Source organism: Leptidea sinapis, chromosome 32, assembly GCF_905404315.1.
Source record: "Leptidea sinapis chromosome 32, ilLepSina1.1, whole genome shotgun sequence".
In the NCBI taxonomy this organism is placed as follows: Eukaryota; Metazoa; Arthropoda; class Insecta; order Lepidoptera; family Pieridae; genus Leptidea; species Leptidea sinapis.
This window is the reverse complement of record NC_066296.1, coordinates 9,817,244-9,844,882: the sequence shown is the minus strand read 5'-3', so window position 1 is coordinate 9,844,882 and position 27,639 is coordinate 9,817,244. Positions and strand designations below refer to the sequence as shown.

At 34.8% G+C, this 27,639-nt stretch overlaps 1 protein-coding gene across 2 annotated transcripts; it reads left to right on the top strand.

Annotated features, from left to right (window-relative positions):
• On the top strand, window positions 1-27,398 carry LOC126974255 (putative ATP-dependent RNA helicase DHX57). 2 transcript variants are annotated; one of them, XM_050821704.1, is made up of 18 exons: window positions 1-194; window positions 280-439; window positions 1,633-1,781; window positions 1,889-2,846; window positions 5,655-5,861; window positions 7,317-7,600; window positions 8,753-8,850; window positions 10,176-10,351; window positions 10,839-10,993; window positions 12,611-12,793; window positions 16,721-16,971; window positions 18,451-18,698; window positions 19,801-19,875; window positions 20,665-20,871; window positions 21,708-21,782; window positions 22,734-22,980; window positions 23,595-23,683; window positions 25,842-27,398. In XM_050821704.1, exons 1-18 carry the CDS (start codon window positions 127-129, stop codon window positions 25,983-25,985), a joined length of 3,774 nt encoding a protein of 1,257 aa, XP_050677661.1. In that variant the 5' UTR covers window positions 1-126; the 3' UTR covers window positions 25,986-27,398. The 2 variants fall into 2 exon arrangements, with proteins under 2 accessions (XP_050677661.1, XP_050677662.1); XM_050821705.1 differs by lacking the exons at window positions 1-194; window positions 280-439; window positions 1,633-1,781; ... (3 more) ...; window positions 8,753-8,850; window positions 10,176-10,351 and having other exon boundaries at window positions 10,878-11,008.
• Window positions 27,399-27,639: the final 241 nt, after the last annotated feature.

Below are 27,639 nucleotides of genomic sequence, written 5' to 3'. Positions count from 1 at the left end.
CTGCATTTGGAATTGGAAGATTTGGATATTGGATTAATAAATTATAACCTCAACTAAAACCCCAAAAAATTAAAATATTGTTTATTTCTGTCTGTTACTCTAATTTTTGTGTGTTGGTGCGAAAAGATGGATAATTATAGTAAGCAACTGGCCCAAGATATTTTCCTTCGCGAGCCCGCAGATGCTCGAATAAGGTACTTAAAATTTTATTGAAGTTGGGAGAAATTTTAATATAAATGTTATTTAAAAGTTAAATAATACTTTTTTGTTGGAGTACAGAAAACAGAAAGAGCAGCCCCAAGATGATGACCCTCACCCGACTCTTAAAGTGGAAATGCAAACTATTAGGCTTCATCCAGATTCTCAGAAATTTGTTTTAGAAACATTAAGATATATCCATGGGCCAGATTTTAAATTGAAGAGTGCAGGTTTGTATAAGGTGAGTAAAGTAATACTTACAACATTTATTTATTCGTTTATTTATGTAGAGGAATCAAACAGTATTCCAATAATAAATAGTAACAAAACCATCGGTTATAAGTTAGCAGTATATACCACAAATCAAAAAAGGTACTTAATTTATTTGATTATAATTAGGACTGATAAATTTCTTGCAACTGTCACAAAACCATTGAAAGGCTTCTTTGCACAGGATGCCATATGAGAGGATGAGTATTATATTCATTTATTTGTCATTTAATTGGGTGGTACAATTTTTGGCCTTACATTAGCGTAAAGTATCTCGTATTCAGCCATTACCAATAGCATGCATACTTGGTGTTTATCAAAACTTAAAACAATATATGAATTACTTCATTTTATTAATTACAAAAATGATGGTTAGATAAATTATAAAAAATAAATAAGGTCAAGGCAAGAATAATCTGAAATTCAATGGCATATACTTTACTCTTTGTAGTCTAAGTTCTTGAAATAAATAAATCAAGCTTTTATATAACCAACTGTGTAGGGGTATTTTAAATCTTTATAAAAAGGTAAGGGATCTTAATTGAATCAGGAATCTTATTGAAAATGTTTATGCCCAGTAGCAATTTTTCTGAAATAAAGTGCTATGTGAAACAAGTTTATTGACTAATCTATCAGCTTACAGAAGTATTATACATAAGTAATAGGTATATATTTTTAGCTTCACAAATTTAGCTATCTCGTAAATGTATAGGCCGGGAAGTGTCAATAATTTCAGCGACTTGAACAGGGGCTACATGAAACATCAGAATTAATACCACAGATTGCTCTGATGTAAATGTTTCTGCTGAAAAAATAGTTCAAACATATTTAAACATAAACATATTTCTAAATTTGATTTATAATTCACAGATCCAATGTGATAATTGTGTAATTATTAATTTTATTTTAATAGTGTGACAAAATTGTGTGTAGGGGAAATTCAAATGTAGAAAATATGTTTGCAGAGCTTAACATGATTTTTATCTAGACACATTTTGACCATTATCATTTTGATTTGCTCAATGTCACCCAAGTTGACTTACCTAGAAGATTGAAAACACTCCTGTTTATCCATATAATATTGGTGGTGGTACTTTCCTTCAAGTGATCATGACTACATTAAAAAAAAACAAATCATTCTCATGGACTATTCTCCTTTTCTAGGACAAAAGCTCTAACCTACGTAACAGGTTTTGGATGGAAAGAGGTAACTTGGTTGTACAAGGAGGCTTTGATTATTCACTAAATACGAAACCTGACATGAAATCATCAGAAGCGAGATTAAGGGAATTTGCATTGGCTAAACTTGAAAGGTATTATGCAAAGCAACAGTATTTAAAGCAGTACTTTTTCCAAGTAATATGGAACGATCAATTCTCATTTATTGTTACAATTTTTTAATATATTTGATATATTACAGGTATAATTTTCACAAGGCGCACTGTGCAGAAGCGTTAGAAATGGCAGCTGAAAATTTAGATTTAGCATTAGAAATACTTTTTAGCAAATATTATAAAATCAACTTAAGTGATAAACCTGAAAATATTCCATCCAGTTCAGAACTATTAGAAATGATTAATGATGAGAAGGCAGTGCTTGAATCAATATATGATAGTCAATTTAAAGTACAAGATTGTAATGTTTGGAGAGTGAAACTCAAGTTAGACTATTTAACAAAAATGTATGCCAAGAAAATAGTTATACCTAAAAAGAAGGAGGATAGTAATTTTAAAACAAAAAAGAAAGAAATTTGTAAATTATACCTTAGTGGACCTTGTAGATTTGGTGCTAAATGCAAGTTTTTACATGAATCTAAAATAGAGAGTACTGCACCATGTATAGAGGAAGACAAAGAACAGATTACATTTGAATTAGAAATAAGATTTCCAAAAGGTAGTGTTTATCCATATGAGCCTCCACTGTTATTTTTTTTGTTAGAAACTAGAAATAATTTGATTCCTGGGAGAACATGTTTACTTATAACATCTAAATTGCTTGAAGAGGCACAAAACTTAGCACAAGATGGCATACCAAGTATATACTCTATTGTAGAATTATTGAACAATGAGGATGAAATTAAGAATTGTATACAGTTTTCAACAAAAGAGTTTCCTAGCATTACAGAGCCTTTGTTTCCGCAGTTAATCGAAAGTCTGGATTCAAATGATCACAAGCCCACTCATTACAACAAAAGGGATAGCCAGGACAGGAAAAATATTATAAACTTTGATGAAATGTTAAAAGAGAACAGAGATTTAGCAAAGAGATGGAAGGAGAAAAGAACGAACAATAGATACAATAAAATGATGTCTGTGAGAGAAAACTTGCCTGCTTGGCAAAAGAGAGCAGATATATTAAATGCTATGAAGAAGTCACAGGTTTGTAAAATTTTGTCGAAGTCCCATCATAGTTATGAAATTAATTGTATAATGTATGTGCAGTGTTCATCGAGCACAATACCACCACCACTACCGTATACTTGTGGTGCCCTTGTATTGCTGTTTTCCTTTTGAGGGGTATGGGTGCCAGTGTAATACAGGCATATGTTATGTCTTAAGGTTTTCTTTATTTGTCTTTCATAGTATTTAGTCCTATGATATATTATGGGGCAATGCAGCCTTCATTAATACCATCTAGGTTTTGCAGAAGTGGGCTATTCACGCTATTTATAACCCAGGACCTAAAAAAACCTTACAAGAAAAATTTAAAAAATAATTATTTTAAATGTATATTCAAAAATTTTACTGTACTAACGAAATCTTATTATCAATGAAGCCCACTGATTTCGTACACCCTTTCTTCTCGGGTTTGAGACATACATTTTCGAATTGGTGGTAGTTTTTAGTAGTAGGTAGTTGATGTGTGAGGCGAGAGGTTTCTTGTGAAGACTCAGTTGTGGAGTGTCAGACATCAATGTGATGCGGGTGAAATTTCAATTTATCTACAAAATAAACATGAGATAGTATTGTTTGCAGATGATACTTCTTTACTTTTTAAACTACATAGACAGCATACTGCTTTTGATGACGTGAACAATGCTATCTCCAAAGTAGTGGAATGGTTCACTACGAATAATCTCCTTCTTAATGAAAAAAAAAACCAAATGTATAAAATTTTCCCTGCCTAATGTTAGATAGGTTGACACAAATATTGTAGTAAAAGACGATGAGTTGAAACCTGTAGATACAACCGTATTTTTAGGGATTACCTTAGATACCAAACTTCAGTGGGTTTCTCATATTATAAAATTGGCGAAAAAGCTTAGTTCTGCAGCATACTTCGTTAAAAAAATTCGGCAACTTACGGATGAAAATACCGCGAGGTTGGTCTACTTCAGCTATTTTCATAGTCTGATGACATACGGTATTTTACTTTAGGGACATGCTGCCGATGTTAACACCATTTTCACACTGCAGAAGCGAGCTTTTCGTGCCATCTATAAATTAGGACCAAGAGTGTCACTAAGGGAAAAATTTAAGGAAATAAAAGTTTTGACTTTGACATCGCAATACATATATGAAAACCTTGTTTATGTAAAAAAAAATATAAATTCGTTTAAAAATATTAGTGACACTCATAATGTCAATACTAGAAATAGGGATAGGCTTGCTGTTCATGTAAGTTGACTCCAAAAAGTCACAAATTCATTCAGAGGTCTGTGTATACGTTTTTATAATAAGGTCCCTATTGACATTCAGAACTTACCTTTAAATTAATATAAATCAGTGCTAAAGAAAAAGTTGTATACAAAAGGGTACTATAAAATATCTGAATATCTGGATCTAAAGAACCCTTGTGACTGAGCTGCTGGGCTGTTACATGTCTGTCTTAGTTTGATAAATGTCATTATAGTTATATAATTTAAATATTAATATTGTTTCTGTTTTTTAATCAATTTTAATAATCATTATCATGAGTTATGTCATTTGAAACAAAATTGTAAGTAGAGGCATTTAGTAAGTATTGCATAATATGTAGATGAACTTGAATTGTTTTGTTATTCGGTAGATTTCTTGTGACAGGTATCGTCATGCTCGCTTAAATGCCTCTGCTTGTGGCGGCGACGTGGGGCGGGTCATTCCCTTCCCTAAAATAGAGGGAGGCGATGGCTGGTCCATGCGTCATGCTCGTGAACGGGTGCTACTCGTGGGGCTGGATGATCTTGTTACCGGGGGGTCTGCTTGATGTATTTTTTATTATGATTATTTCCTTTAAAGTTAAAGTTATTATATATTTTATTTTATGAAATGCTCACATAATGCCTCTATTTATTAACGGTATGTGTGGATTGATGCATCTACTATACTCAATAACTCTTGTGTTTATAAGTATTAATTTACTTTTTTTTCTTTTTTTGACTTACTCATGTAAGCCTTTCAGTTTTTGACATTTGAGTATTTTTGTTGCGTAACTTTGCATATATTGCAATTGAAATGATTTGTAAAACAACTAAAATGTAAATCTTGACTTAAAAGAGTGGCAATGAGTTTCTTGCTACTTCTTCTCATTAGCTCAACCCTTTACGAAGTAGCGGTAAATTCAATAAGAAACAATATTTTTATATTTTTTCTTTTGACATTCATAAGTGTCATTTCTGTGACCTACATGAATAAAGTGTTTTTGAATTTTGAATTTTTTTGAATTGATATCTATAATGATTCTCGAAGTATTTGTTATATTCCTTTTTAACTATTAGAAATAATAATTGTGGAAAGGTGTTCGTAATTATATCAATAATTAATAACTTAATATAATTACAACATAACATTAAAAAATCACAAATTGTTTAGATTTTCAAGAGACATCTGAAGTCAATTTCCTTATATGCAAATATTAGGGTTGAGCAGGTTATCAACTGTAAAGTAGACCTGTAGATGAAGCCACAACCTGAGAATTGAACAAAGCGTACAAGATTTTATCAACGATACGTCACTCGAACGGTTGCCACAGTTGGAAGTGCGCTCGCACGGAACGCGAGAGGTCGCGGGTTCGAGTCCCGCATCGTTAATAAAATTTTGTTTTTAGTTTTATTTGTGTAATTATTAATCCCAGAAGTGAGGGTATCACTTTAAAAACTTAACAAATTGTTTATAATTACTAAGTCGTATTGTTTTTATAAGTGTTGCTACAAGCAAAAAAGTTGAAAGTTTTGCAACATTGGAATTAAAATAAATATAAAATTTTAGGTAATTGTTATTAGTGGTGAAACAGGGTGTGGAAAGAGCACTCAAGTGCCTCAATATATTTTGGACGATTGGTTAAGAAACTTTTCAAATGATCCCAAACATGTGGAGATAGTGTGCACACAGCCCAGGAGGATATCAGCAATCGGGGTTGCAGAGAGAGTTGCTGATGAAAGAGTGGAGAAGATTGGTCAAGTTGTTGGATATCAGGTAATTTTATAGAGATATATATGTTACTAGCTGCCCCGACAGACGTTGTTCTGTAAATAATAAAAAAAAATACTGTTTTATAGGAAATTGCCAATAATATTTCAAAACATCAAGAATTATTTCGTAAAAATGCTCCCTGATGTCATACTGAAATTGTTTCGCAGCGGAACTGTCAAATCGTGCGTCACTAAATTCTCTCATAGAAAATATGTCCACACAACAAATATTGATAGTAAAAATAATTATGGGTCCCAAATCGAAATAAAAACTATCCTATCTCTCCAGTTGGAGCAAACTGCACTACATGAAGTAATCCCCATTAAAATCCGTTCATTAGTTTAGGAGTCCATCGCGGACATACAACGTGTCACGTAATTTATATATATTATGATGTATAGCAGATTGTTATGAACAACGTAATAAACAAATTAATTCGTTCCAAAATTTATGGACGATGCGGGACTCGAACCCATTCTGTTGTGGCTCCATCTAGAGGAGCTATAGATGGATGAACATACCAAAATTTCGGTCGATGTCTCACTCGGACGATTGGCTCAGTTGGTAACAGCGCTCAGACGGAACCCGAGAGGCGCGGGTTCGAGTCCCGCATCGTCCATGAATTTTGGAATGAATTAATCTATATATTATTTGATTCCTAAAAGTGAGGCACATAACTTGAAAATAACAAACTGTTTTAAATAGTTTAATCTTGTATATAGGTACATACATTTGCATATAGATATAATAATAATGCAAGATCTTTTTCATTTATTAGTTATAAGTAAATTGTACAGAATACAATAACTCATGATTGATGTTACTTTGTTATAGAAATACTTCCGGCATCATTTATATATTATACTTTTTTGCCGTAATTGATAATTATTGGAAGTCACGATATTTTCGTTAGTGCATATTTAAATAAATTATAAAATAAATAGCTTCTCATACTAAACGACATTTTAAATTTACTCTTGAATTGAGAATCGTGAATACAATGAGTAAAGAATGTCACATTTGAAACATTTCAAAAATGCACAGATTTCGTCCTGATAACTAAAAACTCTTCAGTTACATGCCATTTTAAGCAACGGATGAGGATGAATACCTATTATTTATAACCCCAGATCCATGAAACATGGAAAAATGTTTTCGTTAATTTTTCATTTTGATTTATTAGAGTCTTTCCAGGGGAACACCTCCGCCTGAGCATCATAATATAACACTGTTCACAAGTATAAGAGCCTTCCGAATTAATTCTCTTTCACCAATTTATATGAATTTGATGAAATCCCTACTATTAGAAGATAAAATCTATTTATATGTTGTTTTTAAATTTGGTACCTTGTTGAATAATATTGTAATGAAGCGACTCTTATACTCGCTCTACAAAGGCTGGCGTAAAATATTAGTTTTTAGTCCTTTTATATATAGGCAGTTATTCTAATTTTTCAGATAAGATTGGAGAGTAAAGTGTCATCTAAAACTCGCCTGGTATTCTGCACAACTGGCATACTGCTGCGGAGGTTAGAGTATGACCCGCAGCTCAGCTCCGTCACCCATGTGATAGTTGACGAAGTCCACGAGAGATCAGAGGAGAGTGACTTCTTGCTTCTCATACTTAGAGACCTCATCAAAGTGAGGAAAGACCTGAGAGTTATATTAATGAGTGCGACACTCAATGCTGATTTGTTTTCCGATTATTTTGATAATGTGCCAGTATTAGAAATACCAGGTAGGTAATATTTTTTCAATGTGTATACATTATGCAAAGAAAAAGTGATGAATTAATCCATTTGACAACTGTTAAGAAATTAAAAAATCCTCGAATTAATCATTGACCATTCAATCCACTTTTCCAACAAGTTAAAATTGTAAATCAAAAAGATATAAAAATTATATTACATAAATAAATTTTTAAATTATATGATATAATGGGAGTATTTATTCCTCATAGAAAGGATATTGGTGTGATATGAGACTGTGTGTTTTTTTAAGGAATTATGTATATCATTGAGCAAAATCGTATTGCCGTCAGGCCAAATAAATACTTCTCATACAAACTAGTACAGCGCTTTTAGACACACACTCATATATTTATACAACACACACACTCACACTCACAAATACACTCATAATTTATACAGAGGTTGATACATTTAGAAAAAGTTTAGATCTGCATTGTAATCGTTATTAGTTTGCCCTCTTTACTATGTACCTCACCTTACACCTTAGGGAGATGGGAATGGCTGAGAACCAGCGCTGCATGAAAATATTATTTCAAGCAGCATAAGCTGAGCCTACTCCCTTTTGTCTTAATGTATGTTTGTAATAAGCTGATATTGTATACTTAAATTAAGTTCAAGGCAATAAATTTTATTATTAATATTATTATTATTATTATTTTAGAAAGTATCGTAAATTTCTTATTGGATAAATAGAAATCTTCATTTAAATTGGAGTGATCACATTTGATATATCTTGTTTAGGTATCATTAGTAATCATTTCCATGTCTCTAATTGAGAAGCTTTTATCCATAAGCTTTACGACTCCTGTCTTGTAGGAATCTTAGTTTAAAATAACGTGTAATAAGAAAGGCTCTACAGCAGGTACACATTTTTTATATTGGAAGAGTAGAAAGAGTCGAAAGAAGTGAAAATTACCGAAAAACAAAAAAAAAACACATCGAAACACCATCCCACAAAAAGGCCAAATTAAAACCAAATCTGTTAGTTACTAAACAAACATTTTAGTTCTGTAATAAAAAGTTCGTAAAAAACGGATATCGGGAGTTACACGTCATTTTTAATACCTACTCCTACTGTTTCTTCTTATATAAATAATTATGAAAAGAGGATTTATCTTGTCTTTTATCTTACCTTATAGGTAGAACATTTCCAGTAGAACAAGTCTTTTTGGAGGAAATCATGGACATAACAAATTACATCTTGGAAGAAAATGGACCGTATGCAAGAAAATTGAAAAAAGGTATTTGTATTATCTTAATATGAAAAGGTATTTCTTTTACAGTATGTTTTCTTGTAGAACAATTTTTTGTTGACAATTGATATCCTAAAGACACTGTTTTGCAGACCAAACGGCGCTCTAGAAACCACAAACACTTCGTTACCCACGTTCTTTTCAGATCTGAGGCCCATCTCTTCGAATGGATGATTCTGACTATCAACATTTTATTAAAATATTTAAGTTTGAGAATCACTTATGTAATCCTCATTGAGAAATACATCTGTCCAACTGAGCAGACAAATGGGTATTTTCGTGAGAGTCGCTTTCCGAAGGTCGACGATTTCATTTTAATCAAAAAAGGCTACCCAAATACAATTTATTTACACATGCACTAAGAATTTAACAAATATAATAAAATAGTAAATGTACTTAAAGTATAGATAGGCACTTGATCAACTTTACTTTGTATCACCAATTAGGTATATCACCTCATAATAATAATGATTATAACATACCTAATTTGTGATACAAACTAATATTACCCTGCAGTATTGTGGTACTTCAGAAAAAACGAGTATAATTCCGCAGATAACATAATTCCGCAAATTACACGTTCCAACTGTCAGTAAAACTTTTCTTACTAGGTATCAATAGCTTATTAGACATATTTTAGTTATATTTCTCAAAATTATCTTTAGTTAAGTTACACAAAGTAAAAAGTTTTAGTTAAGTTTTAATTAATCAAAGAATGTATATGATACCTATTACGCATGTCGACTTAGCATATAGGTGGAGCATACAACATAATAAACGAATTTTTAAATATATCTGTAGATTAAGATAGTTGTATGCACGTCGGCTTACTAATAAAATAAAATAAAAAATTAAACACTAATCATCAATAACACACAAGCAGTTGTATTGCTATTGCTCTTTCCAGCTGCAGGAAAGCCCTTCTCCCAGTTTTCTATGGTCATTCGAATAATGTACTCTCCATATATGTTAAAAAGTGCAGGGGATAGGATGCCTGACTCCTTTTTTAGTTTGGAACATATTGGCGTATTTATTGCATATTCTGATGAGCGAACGGTTTTCAGTGTACAGATTCTGGATCAAAGCAACGAGATGTTCTGGACTCTCATTTCGAATAGCACATTCCACAGTTTGTCCCATTGTACGCAGTCAAAGGCCTTTGTGTGGTCGATAAAGCTTAGGAAGAGAAACAACGACTAACCATTGCAGATTGGTCTTTTTTACTATTCTGTTGTCTGTCCAATTCCTTAATGCCTATCATACCTCTTTTATCACTGTCTTTTAGTGACTGACAAGACATATATTTTTTTTAGATAAGAAAGCTGATTTGGAGATAGAGATAGAGACATCTGACGTGAGATCGGAGGCGTCCGAACCTCCTAAAATATCAATTCGTGATGAAAATCTGACGCTCTCACAGACGTTGGCGAGATACCCCAAGTGTAACAAGCTAACATGCAAGAACATGTATCTAATGGATGTGGAAAAGGTAAATTATTACTATATTTGACTTAACGTATTCAAAAATCACATACATGCATCTTCTACGAAACCATAGAGTAAAACACACAACATAATGTACCTACAGGACTAAATTATATGTGATCTGCAAAATATTTCGTATTATTTACAATATGAAAAGTATAGTTCTTGTCAGGTTAATATTATTACACCAAAAAACCATGGAGGAGTTTCACAATACATAATATACGGATTACAAAGACACCAAATTTTTTAAAATGATTATAAATATTTATTAAAGTCTTGAATAAAATCATATTAATATATTGGAAATGCAACTCCGTTAATGAAGAGTATATAAATGTTTTAAGTAAAAGTTTCATAAAAGTAAAAATGTCGCAAAAATATTCTTGTTTCTGCCACGGTTCTTTGTGATTTAACAACATTTATTTATTCGTTAAGTATTGAAATTGAACTTATAATGGCAACCAAGATATCCTTTTTAATTGTTTCAGATAAATTTAGAATTAGTTAAACATGTTTTGACTTACATAGTTGAAGGTGACCATGACTGGCCCAAAGAGGGCGCTATACTAATATTTTTGCCCGGGATTGGAGAAATTATGTCTCTGCATGATCAACTTGCCGAAAGTCATACTTTTAGTCCAAAGTGAGTTTATTGCAGGTAATTTTTTAAATCTACCTTAATATATTTGAAATTCAAATAAATCTACATATCAATTATATGTACATACTTAAAATACGTATGTTGTTTGATATTGATATTGTTTTCGTGGCAATATGAAAATTTAATATCTTTTTATTTTAACGACTTCAATAATAAATGAATGAAACCTAATTTTCTAGTCGTAATCTAGAGGTCTACTCATAAAATCCACATCGATACATTCGGAAAGATACGATTATACTCCGAATATATCGCAACTACAGTACTCTAACAATTAATGTTCGAATTCCTTGTCGTTTATCGTAACCACTGACATTTTCTACTAAGAGAAGGGGTAGGACCGATAATATCGAATAATTTTTCCGATCGTTCAATCACCGTTTCGTTGTGTTGCATATCGCGTGACGGTCGGGCGGCGCCTATAGTTCGCAGCAGCTGACGGTGTAGTGTATAGACTATTCCTCATTTTTGCCAGTGCTCCATGCTATTTTGTTTGTTTTTTAATATGTGTATATTATAATCTAAATAAACTGTATATCTATACAGGCTGTCCCAAAGTTATGGGACATGAAGGGAAAGTACCTTAAATATCAAAGATTGGAAGAAGAGGCTATTTTACTGAAATAATACTTTATGTTATTTTTAAAAGTTAGTACTTCCGCATTCAAAGATTTTCTAAAAATTACTTGCCTCGTATGGGAATCGAACGGACTGAAATGTAAAAAAAAAACACCCCTACTTTTATGATGCCGATCGAAAGAATGGCCAAAAACTAATAACTCTTCTTAAGTAACATAGTATTTTAAAAGAAAGCAACAACGTAAAATGAATGTTTTCCTACTTGGTTTCGACATTAAATACGATGTAACTAAGAGTACCATTCGACACGACTAAGGCCACGATAAGTATATGGAATATCTATTTTTGGAGAAGGCCCCCTAGTCTTTGTCAGAAAAATGCTCAGTCATGTTGTTGATCAAATTATTAGAGCTGGAACAAAGTAAGTAATTACATGAAAAATATTTTAGTTAAGACACCTGACATTAGAGGTATATATTTTTGATAGCCAGCTTGTTATTATATCTATAGAACATTTATTTCGAAGATATATTTAAGTATGACCTGAAAAATATAACATATTACCCGTGGGAGGCTCCTTTGCACAGGGAGCCGGCTAGATTATGAGTACCACAACGGCGCCTATTTCTGCCGTGAAGCAGTAATGTGTAAACATTATTGTGTTTCGGTCTGAAGGGCGCCTTAGCTAGTGAAATTACTGGGCAAATGAGATTTAAAATCTTATGTCTCAAGGTGACCAGCGCAATTGTAGTACCTTCAGAATTTTTGGGTTTTTCAAGTATCCTGAGCGGCACTGCATTGTAATGGGTAGGGCGTACCAAGTCGACCCTTATTTTCATAAAAATATATATATATTTTTTTGTTGTTGTACTTGCCTGTAATTGCAATGACTTTGTTGTTGAGGTACATATTACTACACTTGATGCTACACATTTTATTTAAATTTTTGACCATAATGATCATGGAAGAAAATTCCGTAAGCATACTATTTCAAAATTAAAATGATAACATTAATTACAGGACTGGCAAGTATATGTTAGTGCCACTTCACTCCACTTTATCCAGCGAAGAACAATCACTGGTATTCAAGAAACCCGGTCCAGGGGTCCGGAAGATTGTGCTTTCTACCAATATTGCGGAGACCTCTGTCACCATAGACGATTGTGTTTTTGTTATTGACTGTGGGCGAATGAAGGAAAAGAGGTATTAGCAATAAGTTTAGTTATTGTACACATTTTAGAATATTTTTTTTATGGGAAATAGATATAATAATTGCATCAGTAAAAATTAAAATTAAAACATTCCTGACTTTAGAAATACAAGTAATTGCTGAATATCTTAATGTGCATAATTTTATTTGATAACTAGCTGACCCAGCAAACGTTGTATTGCCGATATTAAAATCGCGATACTAGAGTAACTGTTGATCGTAGATTGGTGAAAATTTGAAGTTGTATGTATATTTTAATGCTGACTCATAATCAAATAATTAAAAAAAAAAATTGGCGTGGACCACCCTTAACATTAAGGGTGATGAAAAATAGATGTTGTCCGATTCTCAGACCTACCCAATAAGCACTCATAATTTCATGAGAATCGGTCAAGCCGTTTCGAAGGAGTTTAACTACAAACACCGTGACTTTTATATATTAGATATTATCTTCCATCATACACATACGCCCCATTACAAATCAGCAATCAAGGCTATTAAAGTGAATCTTTTATTACATTGTCTCAAACTTTATCGTCTGTGTGTTGCATATCGCGTGACGGTCGGGCGGCGCCTATAGTTCGCAGCAGCTGACGGTGTAGTGTATAGACTATTCCTCATTTTTGCCAGTGCTCCATGCTATTTTGTTTGTTTTTTAATATGTGTATATTATAATCTAAATAAACTGTATATCTATACAGGCTGTCCCAAAGTTATGGGACATGAAGGGAAAGTACCTTAAATATCAAAGATTGGAAGAAGAGGCTATTTTACTGAAATAATACTTTATGTTATTTTTAAAAGTTAGTACTTCCGCATTCAAAGATTTTCTAAAAATTACTTGCCTCGTATGGGAATCGAACGGACTGAAATGTAAAAAAAAAACACCCCTACTTTTATGATGCCGATCGAAAGAATGGCCAAAAACTAATAACTCTTCTTAAGTAACATAGTATTTTAAAAGAAAGCAACAACGTAAAATGAATGTTTTCCTACTTGGATTGGTACGAATGGACCGATTAGATGGCCGGCCAGATCCCCGGACCTTACACCATTAGATTTTTTCTTTTGGTGATACGTGAAAGATATGCTATACAAAAAGCGATACGAGAATGTGGGCGAGTTACAAACAGAATTGTGCTATATCATATCGAGTATTCACCATAAAATGATAAGAAAATCAACAGGCAGTGGACTCATTAAAATATTGGCGATTTGCGTAAGACAAGAGGGATCACATTTTGAGCATTTAATTAATTAATTAACAAAAAAATACCCACTTAATTGAATACTTTCTTTTAAAATACTATGTTACTTAAGAAGAGTTATTCGTTTTTGGCCATTCTTTCGATTGGCATCATAAGAGTAGGGGTGTTTTTTTTTACATTTAATTCGGTTCGATTCCCAGACGAGGCAAGTAATTTTTAGAAAATCTTTGAATGCAGATTTACTAACTTTTAAAAATAACATAAAGTCTTCTTTCAGTAAAATAGCCTATCTTCGATATTTAAGGTACTTTCCCTTCATGTCCCATAAGTTTGGGACATCCTGTATATATATGAAAAAGAATTGAAAGTATTCAAAAGTATTCAAACTTCATCCTTTTTAATCCTTTTCAATCAATATTTTTAACCAGGGCTAAGACACAGAGCTCAACAAAAATATTAGTTGGAGACTTAGTCTACTTTTATTATTTCCCATTATCATACCAATTTTCCAAGCATAAAATTAAGATTGATAAAGCGATTTTTATACCCTTAATGGAATATTATTCCATAAGTTTTTAGTTAAATGTCTAGAATGAGAATAAAAGTTTCACATTTACCGTGGTTTCATAACACCACCCTATCCTTTTTTGTTTAAACCGACCTATTATCTCTTCTTGACAATATTCTTGATATTGTAGTGTGGGAAGTGAAAGGAGGAGAGAGTGGAGATATCTATAAAACGAGACGTATCACTGGCGTCGACTCACTTCCGCTTCAACCGTACCGATCGGTCTTATTTCCGAGACTAGATATGTTATGGTTTCTTCCCAGGCGTAAATTTGCGGTTTTTGGCCTGTTATTTATTAAACTGTAAAAATTTCATGTAAATGGTGCTGGTATAAAAAATGTCGGTACTTTTATACGAGGGCTGCACTAAATAAATCGGGAATATAATATTTCCACTGTTCCTGTCATATTAAAATCTTTTTAATTGAAAACTCCTTGGTTTTAAAAATCGAATACCATTTATTTATTTAAAAAAAGATTCTCGGTCTTGTCACAAGGTCTTTTCAAACTTGTTTAGTCGTTGAGAAAATGGAATTGACTCGAGAAAATTCTAGAGCGATGATTTATTATGACTTTCGAAGTGGTTTAACACAAAAACAGTGTGTTGACCGGATGATTTCTGCATTTGGTGATGAAGCCCCATCCAAAACCACGATTTATGGCTGCTTTGCTGAATTTCAACGTGTACGTGTCAAGCTCAGTGATGATCCCCGTCAAGGTCGTCCAAAAACTGCAGTCACCAAAGAAAACTTTGATGCCGTGCGTTAGCTGATTGAGGAAGATCAACATGTGACATATCGCGAAATTCAGGCAACTTAAGACATTGGCATGAGCCAAATACAAATAATCTTGCATGAACAAGTAGGTGCAAAAAGTTGTTTTCCGATGGATACCGCATTTGCTCTGTGAAGAGCAAAAAGCGGCTCGCGTTACTTGGTGCGTCAGAACTCTCGAAAGATTCCACGCAGGATCCTCAAATGCTGTATACAACATCGTATCAGGTGACGAATCCTAGATATACGCGTACGAACCCGAAACAAAAACCAGTCACGAGTTTGGGTGTTCGAAAATGAGTTAAAGCCAACAAAAATTGTTCGTTCACGGAGTGTTGCAAAAAAAATGGTGGCCACGTTTGTCTCCAAAACCGGCCATGTTGACTATTCCTCTTGACGGACAAAGAACGGTTAATGCAGAATGGTATGCTAGCATTTGTTTGCCACAGGTCGTTTCTGAACTCCGTAAAGAGAACTGCAACCGCCGTATCATCCTCCATCACGACAATGCGAGTTCTCACACCGCGCACAGAACAAAAGAGTTTTTAGAGCAAGAAAACATAGAATTATTAAACCATCCGCCGTACAGCCCCGACCAAAGCCCTAATGATTTCTATACTTTCCCCAAAATAAAGAATAAATTGCGTGGTCAGAGATTTTCATCACCTGAAGAAGCTGTGGACGCCGACAAAACGGCCATTTTGGAGAACCCAACTTCCGAATGGAATGATTGCTTCAATGATTGGTTCCATCGTATGGAAAATTGTGTTAAATTTCGCGGAGAATACTTCGAAAAGCAATAAATACATTTTTAAATTGTGTCACTTCCTTGATTCCCGATACTTTTAGTGCAGCCCTCGTAATATAAGAAACCGATTTCGGATGTGGTTGTTATGTTTTGTTACTTATTGATAATTACTTCAAAATAAAAAATAATTTAGGTAATATGGACGGAATTAAGTATTGTAGTGTTTGTTAATAAATATGAATAAATATCTAAACCTGATTACCTACTCTCTGTTTATTCTGATATTTGAGTCAGGTCTAGAAAATGGTGCTTCTGATATGTCCCCGTAATGTTTACAAAGTTCAGTTCATTTAATTAAATTTGTAACCAAAATTTATGAGTAAGCGGGACCTATCGGGTTCCGTCCGTGCACTATTCCAACTGAGCCTGGGGTTTAGCAGGTAATCAACTGTAAAGTAGATCCTATAGCTGGAGCCACAACCTGAGAGTTGAAAAAGACATGCTAAGATTTACGAACCATACGTTACTCGAAGGGTTTTGGTTACAAATTTAATTTGTTTAGTGAATCCAAGTAGTGAGGGAAATTTTTTTGTTGATTTAATTATTTTAATATTCCGTTGGCAGATTTGATTCCAACCGCAATATGGAGTCACTAGACCTCGTGTGGGTGTCCCGAGCTAACGCCAAACAACGTCGCGGTCGGGCTGGTAGAGTGATGGCGGGCGTGTGCATCCATCTTTACACGTCCCATAGATACACGTATCACATCAGCGAGCAGCCGGTCCCGGAGATACACCGGGTCCCCCTGGAACAGCTGCTGTTGAAGCTGAAGATACTGCCGCTCTTTATGGATATGAATGTGCATGAGGTTTTGGGTGAGTTCGAGTCTTCTATTCGAGTTAGTAGACCTTCGTCAGTTTGTTTTTTTTTTTTTTTTTTTTATGATAATAAGGGACGAGACGAGCAGGACGGTCAGCTGATGGTAATTGATACGCCATGCCCATTACAATGCAGTGCCGCTCAGGATTCTCAAAAAACCGAAAAATTCTGAGCGGCACTACACTTGCGCTCGTCACCTTGAGACATAAGATGTTAAGCCTCATTTGCCCAGTAATTTCACTAGCTACGGCGCCCTTCAGACCGAAACACAGTAATGCTTACACATTACTGCTTCACGGCAGAAATAGGCGCCGTTGTGGTACCCATAATCTAGCCGGCTTCCTGTGCAAAGGAGCCTCCCACTTAGCTCCCAGTACTAGCAGTTTACAGATTTACGCTAAATCCCGGCTTGGTACGTTACAGGGGAGCTACTGAGACTTAGGTACCCACGTAAAACTTAGCTGTGTGTAAACTTATAATAATCTTTGGTTTCGTTTTTATCACTGAACTGTATAAATACCACTGGACAGTCTGTTCCATATGTTTGACAGCAAACCTCTTGTGCCCATTTGAAGCGCCATTCGCGAGCGTCTAGAGAACTAATTACGTATAATACAAATGGCTGAAGTATTTTTACATTTTGAATTGATTTCGTTTGTTTTCCGTGTTATTTATACTTCAAGAAACACGGTTATAAAGTACACAATTTCTTTTTGTAAATAGTTTTCCACCATCTATCGATGTTTGCTTAGGTTGTCATCACTAGTTTTAGTACCGCAGACTCTCGCTACATGACCAACAGTGCCAAAATGGCGAATATCAAACAGGCACAAAAGCACTTTGACAGTCGACAGTCTAGTGGTATATGGTAGAAGTCAGTGGTTTTTATACTCATTTGACAACTGAAATTATGCTGAACTTAAGCTAAGACAATCCAATGCAAAAGTCAATTTCACGTTCTATCAAAGTATACATCCTTAGTGTCGTTGAATTGTGGTTTTATATTAGAGTCATGTCTTGTTTGCGTCGCCCGCAACTTCAAGTTTTATAGATAAGTCAACTCGAATCTTTCATTTTCTTAATTATAAACCAAATATTTCACACTGAGTTTAGTACTCGTATCTCAGATTCAAATTTCAGATTCAGATTCAACATTAGCAGCACAACACGTCAGATAAAATATATAAAATTCATAATATAATTTTTAAATATGCGAATTTTTAAATGGTATTTTATACATTTACATACTTTTATACATAAGGTACAGGCTGCTGTAGATGGAACGAGTATGACAGTCATAATAAACTAATCTCTGTTAAAGATCATTACAACATTGGAATGAACAAACTGAATCCGAAACGTGCAGACCGCACTCTATACCTTCTCAAAAATTACAAGTTTCCGATTGTAACTCTTATAAAAGCATTAAAAGAAGATACAAGTAAAATAAAGCTATAACATGCTATTACTTACAGCCAAAACTATAGAACCACCAGAAAAACAGAACATAGATGGCGCTTTATCCCGTCTCCAAGACGTCGGAGCTCTAGACAAGGAGCTGGAACTCACCGCGCTGGGCAAACATCTGGCCTCGTTGCCCGTTGACGTGAGAATTGGGAAGTTGATGCTGTTTGGTGCTATATTCTGTTGCGTTGATTCTGCACTTACTATGGCGGCCTTTCTAAGTCACAAGAGCCCGTTTGTAGCGCCGTTTGGAAAAAAAGTAAGAAATTTATATTATTTTCCTGCAAAACACACTCACAACAAATGTGGCTTTCTATAGGTATTAGAATTTTCAAAATCGATTCAGTAGATACAGAGATATTGGCACTCAATGTTCCTGTGATTTCTCTGGTGTTGCATGAGAATGTTGGTGGCGGTGATCACTAAAAGTAAGATTAGGCTCTAGAAAATTGTAATTATGATTTAAGATGAAAGAGAGTATTTTATTCTTTCGTCAATTTTTCAATTTTATATTATTCAGCTATTCGGGACAGAGACATATCCAACAAATTAAAAATCATGAAAATCGGTATAGCTGTTCTCAACATAAATACATAAGTGTTCTAACAACTATATAATTATTACTGTTATTATTATGGTTTACTATTTTGGAAATAATGGCTTAGACATAAAAGAGAGATATGTGGTCCCGGGCATTTTTGTAGGACTATTTAAGATAAACACTTCCATTATCTATATATATAAAAATGAATTGCTGTTCGTTAGTCTCGCTAAAACTCTAGAACGGCTGCACCGATTTTGCTAATTTCGGTCTTGAATTATTTGTGGAAGTACAGGGAAGGTTTAAAAGGTGAATCAATAGGAAAATGCTCGGAATTAAATAAAAACAAGAAATTTGTTTTTCCTTTGATGTGTCCCCCGTCGAATTTATTGACGCAACGGTTTGACAGTTATGCTGTGAAACAATTTCAATACAACAGCAGGGTGCATTTTTACGTAGCAATTCTTGATGTTATGATATATTATTGACAAATTTAAAAAAAAACATTATTTTATTTACTATATACAGCACAACGTCTGTCGGGTCAGCTAGTACTTTATATATTTGTGTTACTCCAACGTTTTGCGGCCCACGCCTGAATAGTTCGCATATATTTTGGATAATTCACACTATATCTTTGTAAATAACTATTTTATAAGCTATAATATTGTAAACTTTCATTAAAACCCATTCAGTAGTGTGTGCGTGAAGAAGTAACAAGCATACACACCACTCACAAACTTTCGCAATTATAATATTAGTAGGATTGTTATTTATTATGTAATCGTTTTCAATAATAATCATAACTTCATTTTTTTAGACTGAAGCTGATGCTAAGAGAAGAGAGTTTGCTTGTTTCAACAGTGATCAGCTCACTACACTCAGAGCGTACAGGGTATGTATAAGATTCGTTTAATATTTATCACTCACACTCTTGTGTGAATAGCATGTTGATGGAATAAAATAATGTCTCAGACATACAGAAGTAAAATTAAAAATTAATAGTATATTACGCACTTAGGGAGAAAAGTAGTTCCTTTTCACTCGTGGAATATTGACAATCGCGGGTGACATAGTCCAACTTATCTCACATGGTGAAAAGCTAGCATTTAGTCCCTGGTAGAATGAGAAAAGTCATCTTGCCGGGAGAGAATCTGCCACTTTTCTCCTTCATACCAGTGACTAAAAGTGAGCTTTTCATGGAGGTGGGAAAATAATAGAAATGGAAGAGGTTCCAATTGATAAACATAGATAGGTTCAGTAATAAGAAGTTAACCACGGACAAACAACGGTACACGATTTTTTTATACTTAAGTATATAAAGATTATGGCTAAGTGTAGAGTGTTATGTTTTATTACTTTTACTTTATATATGTTTCTTATAAATTTTGTCAAACTCAATGTCCGCAATGTTATCACCTGAGAGTGATTATTGGTCGTCATCGGGGCAGCGATCGTTTAACATTAGTTGAATGACAGTTTTTATATTAGTAGGTTTTCAAGTTATTGTTTAGCTTAGGAATTATCAATAAGTGATCATTTCCTTCAAACACAGTCGCATATAGGCAAAGCACCACATGAATGAATCGTTTAATATTACATATTTTGTAAGAATAAAAAATCAGTTATTTCCTAGATTGCTAAAAATTTATGGGATTTTAATGATTTATTATGATTGTTTAAGAAATGGCAGCACGCGATGAAGTCCAGTTCGTACGCGGGTCTTGTATTTGCCAATGAGAATTTCCTCTCGCACAAGACATTGTTGATGTTGGCAGACATCAAACATCAGCTGCTTGGCTTCCTGGCCTCCATCGGCTTCGTACCTGATGTCCCGGCGTTGAGGAAGAAGACCAGGAACGATTCTGTAGCGGCGCTGACGGGAGATGAGGTAAAATTAAATTAATATAAATATATTACCAATTATTTAACATTGTAGGTTCATATTGATGTATAATAATATGGTAGAATTATAATACGTTAATATCCTACCTAAAAATATATTGTTAAGCAGTCAGGGAAAATAAAAACAGAATTCCAACACAAACCATTGTATTATGTACATATTTTACAATTATAACTTTTAAGTTTCAAATATACACTCTCGGAATTATTTAACAAAACTTTATCACTGCAGAATAATTATTAATTTAACCCTTCGCCACCCCTCTCCTCACCCCTCCACGACTCGCCTCACACTTCACACCGCTACACTAGCGCCACCTCTCTCTCATACACCCACTGCTCACTTCATTTGACTCGTTACAATATATTCAAAAACTCAATGACAACTTCAAACAACAACAAATACAAAATCATTGTTACCATTTTCCAAATTCATGTTCAAAACACATGTTTCATTATATTTTGAATTGTATACTCTTATTAACTAACTAGCTAACGATGACAACATGACCTGAGACGTGACACATCACTAAACTTCATAAAGGTATTCCTATAAGACATTACATATGCGTATTATGCAATTTTTTTTATTTTCACATTAGTTACTTGTAATATGTATAAAAAAAACGGTGTGAGACTAAGACTATACTAATACGGAATACAACTATGATTATCGGGCAAGTAGAGTTAGTTGACACGAGCCTACTTTACGCAATCGAGCGTGGCGGCCCAGTCTCATTCAATATTCACATAATAAAGTGCTCAGGGTGCCTAAAAGAGTTTTCACTTCAATAGTAATGAATGTAATGTCTCATTTTTCAGTTGAATTCAAACGGAAGCAATGATAGATTATTGGCGGCCATTTTGTGTGCTGCTTTGTACCCAAACGTAGTGAAGGTAAGCGAATAAATATAACATTGGTGTGAGATAAATATAATATATTATGTTATTTAATTATTTAATGTAATCATACAAAATTCTAGAGCGAAAAGATTGTAATTATTGGAATATATTGATTTGCTTGCGAGATTTTCATGATTCCATCCTAATGTTCTGTAAAGATCCTTGGAAGAGATTGTTGAGTTTCGAGCGCTGGGATAAAAAGATGTTGTGGTTGATTTTGACTGACTTACAACACTTATTTCACGATTATTTTCTCGTGAACGTAAAAAATATGTTTATTTTTATTTTTATGTAAACGAAGGACAAACGAACATACAAATGGTCACCTGTACGTATAAATTGGACGTAGCTCCTGAAAAACGCTCCAAGTCACAAATATCAATCACAGTTTGAGGAATTCGTGTTTAAAGTTTAATAAATATTATTGTATTTCATACATGTGGGTGCTCCATAGCACAAGACCGATAAGAATGGGCATCTTTGGAGGAGGCCTTTACTCATACAGGGGTTCTTGTTAACCCATAAATTGTTTATATTATATTTTAATTTAATCTTACACATTACAAAAAAATAACCAAAACTAAATTACAAATACAATGTAAATTGGTGTTTACTGTAAAAAAAAAACTATTCTTAACAAGAAATAAAAAGGCTTATTATTATTATTATTACATGTGGGTTGGGCTACTCAGTCACGGTGTCATTTAAAGAGTGACAGTAGGGCTGCTATTCTTTGTCAGTCCGTTAATATATGAATCACGTAACTAGTTATGTGTTCTTAACTAAATTTCGACATGATTGTGATTTGGAACGTTTTTCTGGAATTTCGTCCAATTCAGAAACCGAAAACGCATTGGAACGTGTTTTTAATTTTATATTTCTGATAAGGAAGCCGTCAAAGTATATAAAACCCTATATAAAAATAATGTTTATATCCTATTGTAGGTGCTAACGCCAGAAAAATCATTTCACATGCAAGCTGGTGGGGCGATACCGAGGCAGCCGAACCCTGACGAGTTGAAATATAAAACTAAAACAGATGGCTACGTGGCCATGCATCCCTCTTCAGTCAACTTCACCGTGGGGTACTACGCCAGCCCCTACCTCGTGTACCAGGAGAAGATGAAAACATCGCGGGTGTTCATTCGAGAGTGTTCCATGGTGCCGCAGGTGCCTTTGCTGTTATTCTCGGGTAAGACGCCAAAATAACCTCCGTGAACTACTAATGCTCATATAACGGCATAATTATTTGCTGCTGTAGTGACCTACTACGAACTACAATCGACTACTAGTCTCCGAAATGGTACATATTTAGTTATTATTATATAGAAAAATGCATATTGAAGCGTGTATTTCTACCACAAACTATCACTTCTACCATTGACTACCACTATTCCAAAAAGCGGTAACATTAGCTATTAATGGTAGCACACAATAAAACTCGCCTACTACAAAATCCATTTCTAATAGACAAAAATGACTACCAATGTACCTTAATCTCCTAGTAGGCTCCTTATTCTTATATACCCGCAATGCAAAACATTCACTCAACCAACTGAAGTACGGGTGCGAAAAGTACAGAAAACACATCGAAATTGGTCAAGTAATAATAATTAAACATATCGTAAAAAAACACTACTTCATTCATATTTAATTTATTTTTCGTAAGTTTACCCTTAATAAGGCGCTTATATCTTCTTATCCCGATTTTGCAGGGAAAATTTTCTTATGTAGCATAAATTGATATAAAATTCAATATTTTTCCACTATTCTATTTATTTCTCAGATGTAATGTTTGTTTTTCAGGTTGTAACCTCGTGGTAGAACTACATAACGGAACGTTTACAATGTCATTATCAGATGGATGGATCATGTTCCAAGCGGAAAGCCATGAAGTAAGTCGTTAAGTTTAGTGGCAAGTTTCTATTCACTTCAATCGTTATTAAGCATAAAATAAAATTTGATACTTTGATTTGTTCATTCTTTTTCTTATCAATCAACGGTCACCAAATACGGGCAGCCCAAAAAGCCGCAACCGTTATAGCTCGAGCGGTAGCCTCGTGTAGCTCCTCGTTCGTGCATGTTGTCCGGCACGCAGGGCACCCAGTCATGTGCGCAACGGTCTGTCTCGGATGACCGCAGATGCACTCCGTATTATGTCCAGAGATGAAACTCCACCTCGCTAAGTTTGCCCTAGATTTCCCCACTCCTGCTCTGAGGTGGTTGAGCGACTTCCAGATAGGCTAACTGAGGTTGTATCCTTCGTCGTCCAGGTCGAGGTTCGAGGTCGGAAAGAGAAACTAGCTTCTCTTTCACGCTGATGTTCGGGTTTGAGGTGCTTAGCCGTGACCTCCACATGGCAAGACGTGTAGTTTCAGCGGACTGGTTGAGATGCTGCACTGAGTGTAAGAAGCTATTCCTGGAGCGTAGCCTACGGCAGGCCGGTATGTGATTGAATAGTGGGTGCCGTCTGTCCTATGTCTGTTTTGTTCTTTATACCGACCTCAGGGGGGGGGGGGGCTATTCCTGCCAGCTGGTACAGTTTTTCGGTAGGTGTTGGCTTCAGACAACCGGTTATTAAACGACAGGACTCATTCAGTGCTACGTCGATCAGTTTTTGTATGTGCCGACCGTTCCCATGCAGGGGAGGCATATTCGGCTGCGGATTAGCAGAGTGCAATGGCTGTAGTGCGCAAGACGGTTGGTTTAGCTCCCCAGGAAGTCGTAGTCAGCTTTCTCAGTATGTTGTTGCGTGTGCAGACTTTTTGCTGAGTGTTCATGCAGTGCTGTTTCATCGTCAGGCTTCGGTCAAGGGTTACGCCCGAGTATTTGGGGAATCTATTATGGGATAATTTCGTGTTTTGCCATGTGATGTTAAGTTCCCTGTTTGCGTCTTTATTACGTAGGTGGTATACGCAGCATTCGGTTTTATTTGGGTTTGGTTTCAATCCATTTGCCGTATAGTAGTCGCCGAGCTCGTTCAGGGATGTAGTTATTGCTTCCTCTACACTCGTGAAGCTGTCCGCTTGGGCTGGTCGTTTGTGTAGATATTGAACAGACTTGGTGCCAGGACGCTTCCCTGTGGCAGTCCATTACGCTGTTTCCTCTACCGACTCTTCTGATTTTGAAGGACAACCTGGAATTGGCGGTTGCTCAGTAGCTGCCTCACAATCTGGCAAAAGGTGTAATCAGCCGAGATTTCGTAAAGCTTTTTCTTCATTGCGCTGATGTTAACGGTATCGTAAGCAGCCGAAAGGTCCACAAAAGCGACACCGGTAATTTTCCCCCTCTCGAAACCATCCTCAATATGTTGGGTCAGGTTGAGAATTTGCGACGAGCAGGACTTGCCTGGGCGAAAACCTGATTGTTCGGGGATAAGCTTCTCATCGGTGTGTGGTGTAAGTCGGCCAAGAAGGATTCTTTCAAACAGCTTGTACAGGTGGCAAAGAAGGGAAATTGGTCAGAAATTTTTAGGATCGTCAGCAGGTTTACCAGGCTTAAGTAACGCAATGACCCGGGCTTTGCGCCAGATTTTTGGGATGTTTTTAGTTTCTAGGCACTTGTTGAAGAGCCTCAGAATCCAGTCCAGCGTTGCATAGCCAAAATTCTTTATCTGTTCGACTGTGAGATCGTCAAGTCCACACGCTTTCCCACTCTTCACCTTCTTGAGCGCAGCTCTTAGTTCGTTTAGGCTAATTTTAGTGCTCTCCCAACTGATCTAATCGTTCGAGTGATGTTTCGTCATAAAAAGCTTGTATGCTTTGTTCAACTCTCAGGTTGTGGCTTCAAGTGTGAGAGTTTCGCTTCCCGCATCGTTCATAAAATTATGTTTTCAAATTTTATTTGTGTATTAATCCCAGAAGTGAGGATTATCACATTAAAAACATAACAAATTGTTTAATATATATCTATTCACCTTAACTTATTCACACTTTTCGAGAATTTGATAAATTAGCGTAACAAAGCCGACAATGCTCCTGTGATTAATGCAATGCAAACTTGCACATTTCATTAATAAGTACTAGGAATTCATAAGATTTTCTAAATGTACAGGTGGCAGAAATGCTTAAAGCAATACGACAAGAGTTGGTGAACTTATTGGAAGAGAAAATCAACGATCCCTCCTTGAACTTGCTGCACTACGAGAAAGGGAACAGGATTATTAAAACAATCGTTCAAATTGTGACTAAAGACTAGATAAATACACTGCTAAATAGAAGATATTACTACTACTAGACTAAATAGTATTTACTTTGGTATGAGATATTGTTCGTGATGTTAATATTAAGCTTCCTTTAAGCTTTAGTCTTAATATCACTAATTCCGTCAAATAACTTGTACTTCTTAAAATCACCGACCTGTATAAACCACTGGACAGGCTGTTCCATATGTTTGACAGCAAATTTTTGTGCCTATTTGAAGCGCCACAAGGCGAGCGTCCAGCGAACTAATTTTGACGTATAATGCAAATGGCTTCGAAGAAACGTACAAATACTCTGAAGTATTTTTGCATTTTGAATTAATATCGTTGGTTTTCCCTGTTGTTTATACTTCAAGAATCAACGTATAAAAGTACACAATATTATTTTTGTAAATAGTATCCCACAATCTATCGATGTTTGCTGTGGTTGTCATCACTAGTTTAAGTACCGCAGACTCTCGCTACATGGCCAACAGCGCCAAAATGGCGAATATCAAACAGGCACAAAAGCACTTTCACAGCCGCCGCTCCAGTGGTATGTAGTAGAGGTCAGTGTTTAAAATACACTAGATTTTAGTTCAATAAAATCATTTGAGTAGTTTGGAAGTTACGATAATTTTCGTTTTCGCATTATTTTAATATTTCATATGTCGCGGAGTGTCCACGTGTCTTAATAGCACTGCACGCCGCTCTTACATAATACAGTAATAGAACAGTACTTTAACTCCATACAAGAGCGCTCGAATTGACGCACTCACACATACATACGATCTACACGACCGCTAAGCAATCTTGGGAAGACAAAACTAATGAGTGTCGCGCCGTACGCCGCCGAGACTGGTCGCTTTCCGAGTTTAATTATTATTATTTTTGTATGTACCAACCCTAGCACTCCGCCCAAACGTAGGTATAAATTTCAAGGAGAACGCTGAGATACGCTACTGTTTTATTATTTGTATTGCTGCTGTGAGGCCCGCTTTCATCTTAATGAGTGGGTTTAGTTTATTGAGGTCAAAGAGGTCAGTGACCCCCGTTTCAAATGAAATAACTAAAAAACTGTCGGAAAATATTTTTTCCTATTTATTTTGTTTATAATAGAGAAAAATTTTATGGTATTCATAAGAAGTCGTGCTTGTCAATGTAATGTGTATTAATGACGTATAAATATAGAAATTCCAATATTGGCAATCAAATATTTGTATGCCGATATATTGGCGAATTGTGCTGTACATAGTCTATCAATTGTTAAGAACTATGTTACCAGGATTCATACAAATAAATTAATTTCATTTCAATTTCATTTCTTACTCAGGCTGAACGGCATTGTCTGATGTGGTCGGGGCCTTATCATTATACTCTGATTATCTTTAAGTCTCGTTCTTAAAATAATTACAAATTCACTTACTATTCTAGTAACAGAGAAAGAAACATATATGCTACATTATACATAAATTAACAATAGACCATAAATTAAAAGTAATAACAAAATGACATCTACTATCTAAGTGATTGCAACTGTAACCTACTTACTTAAAGGGGGGTACATATCTTTTATTTTTTTATTCTATTAAATTAAACAAAAAATAAAAATTATTTACTAAAACGATACAATTTAGTTATCTGTGTTTACGAGATATCCTTTAACATGTG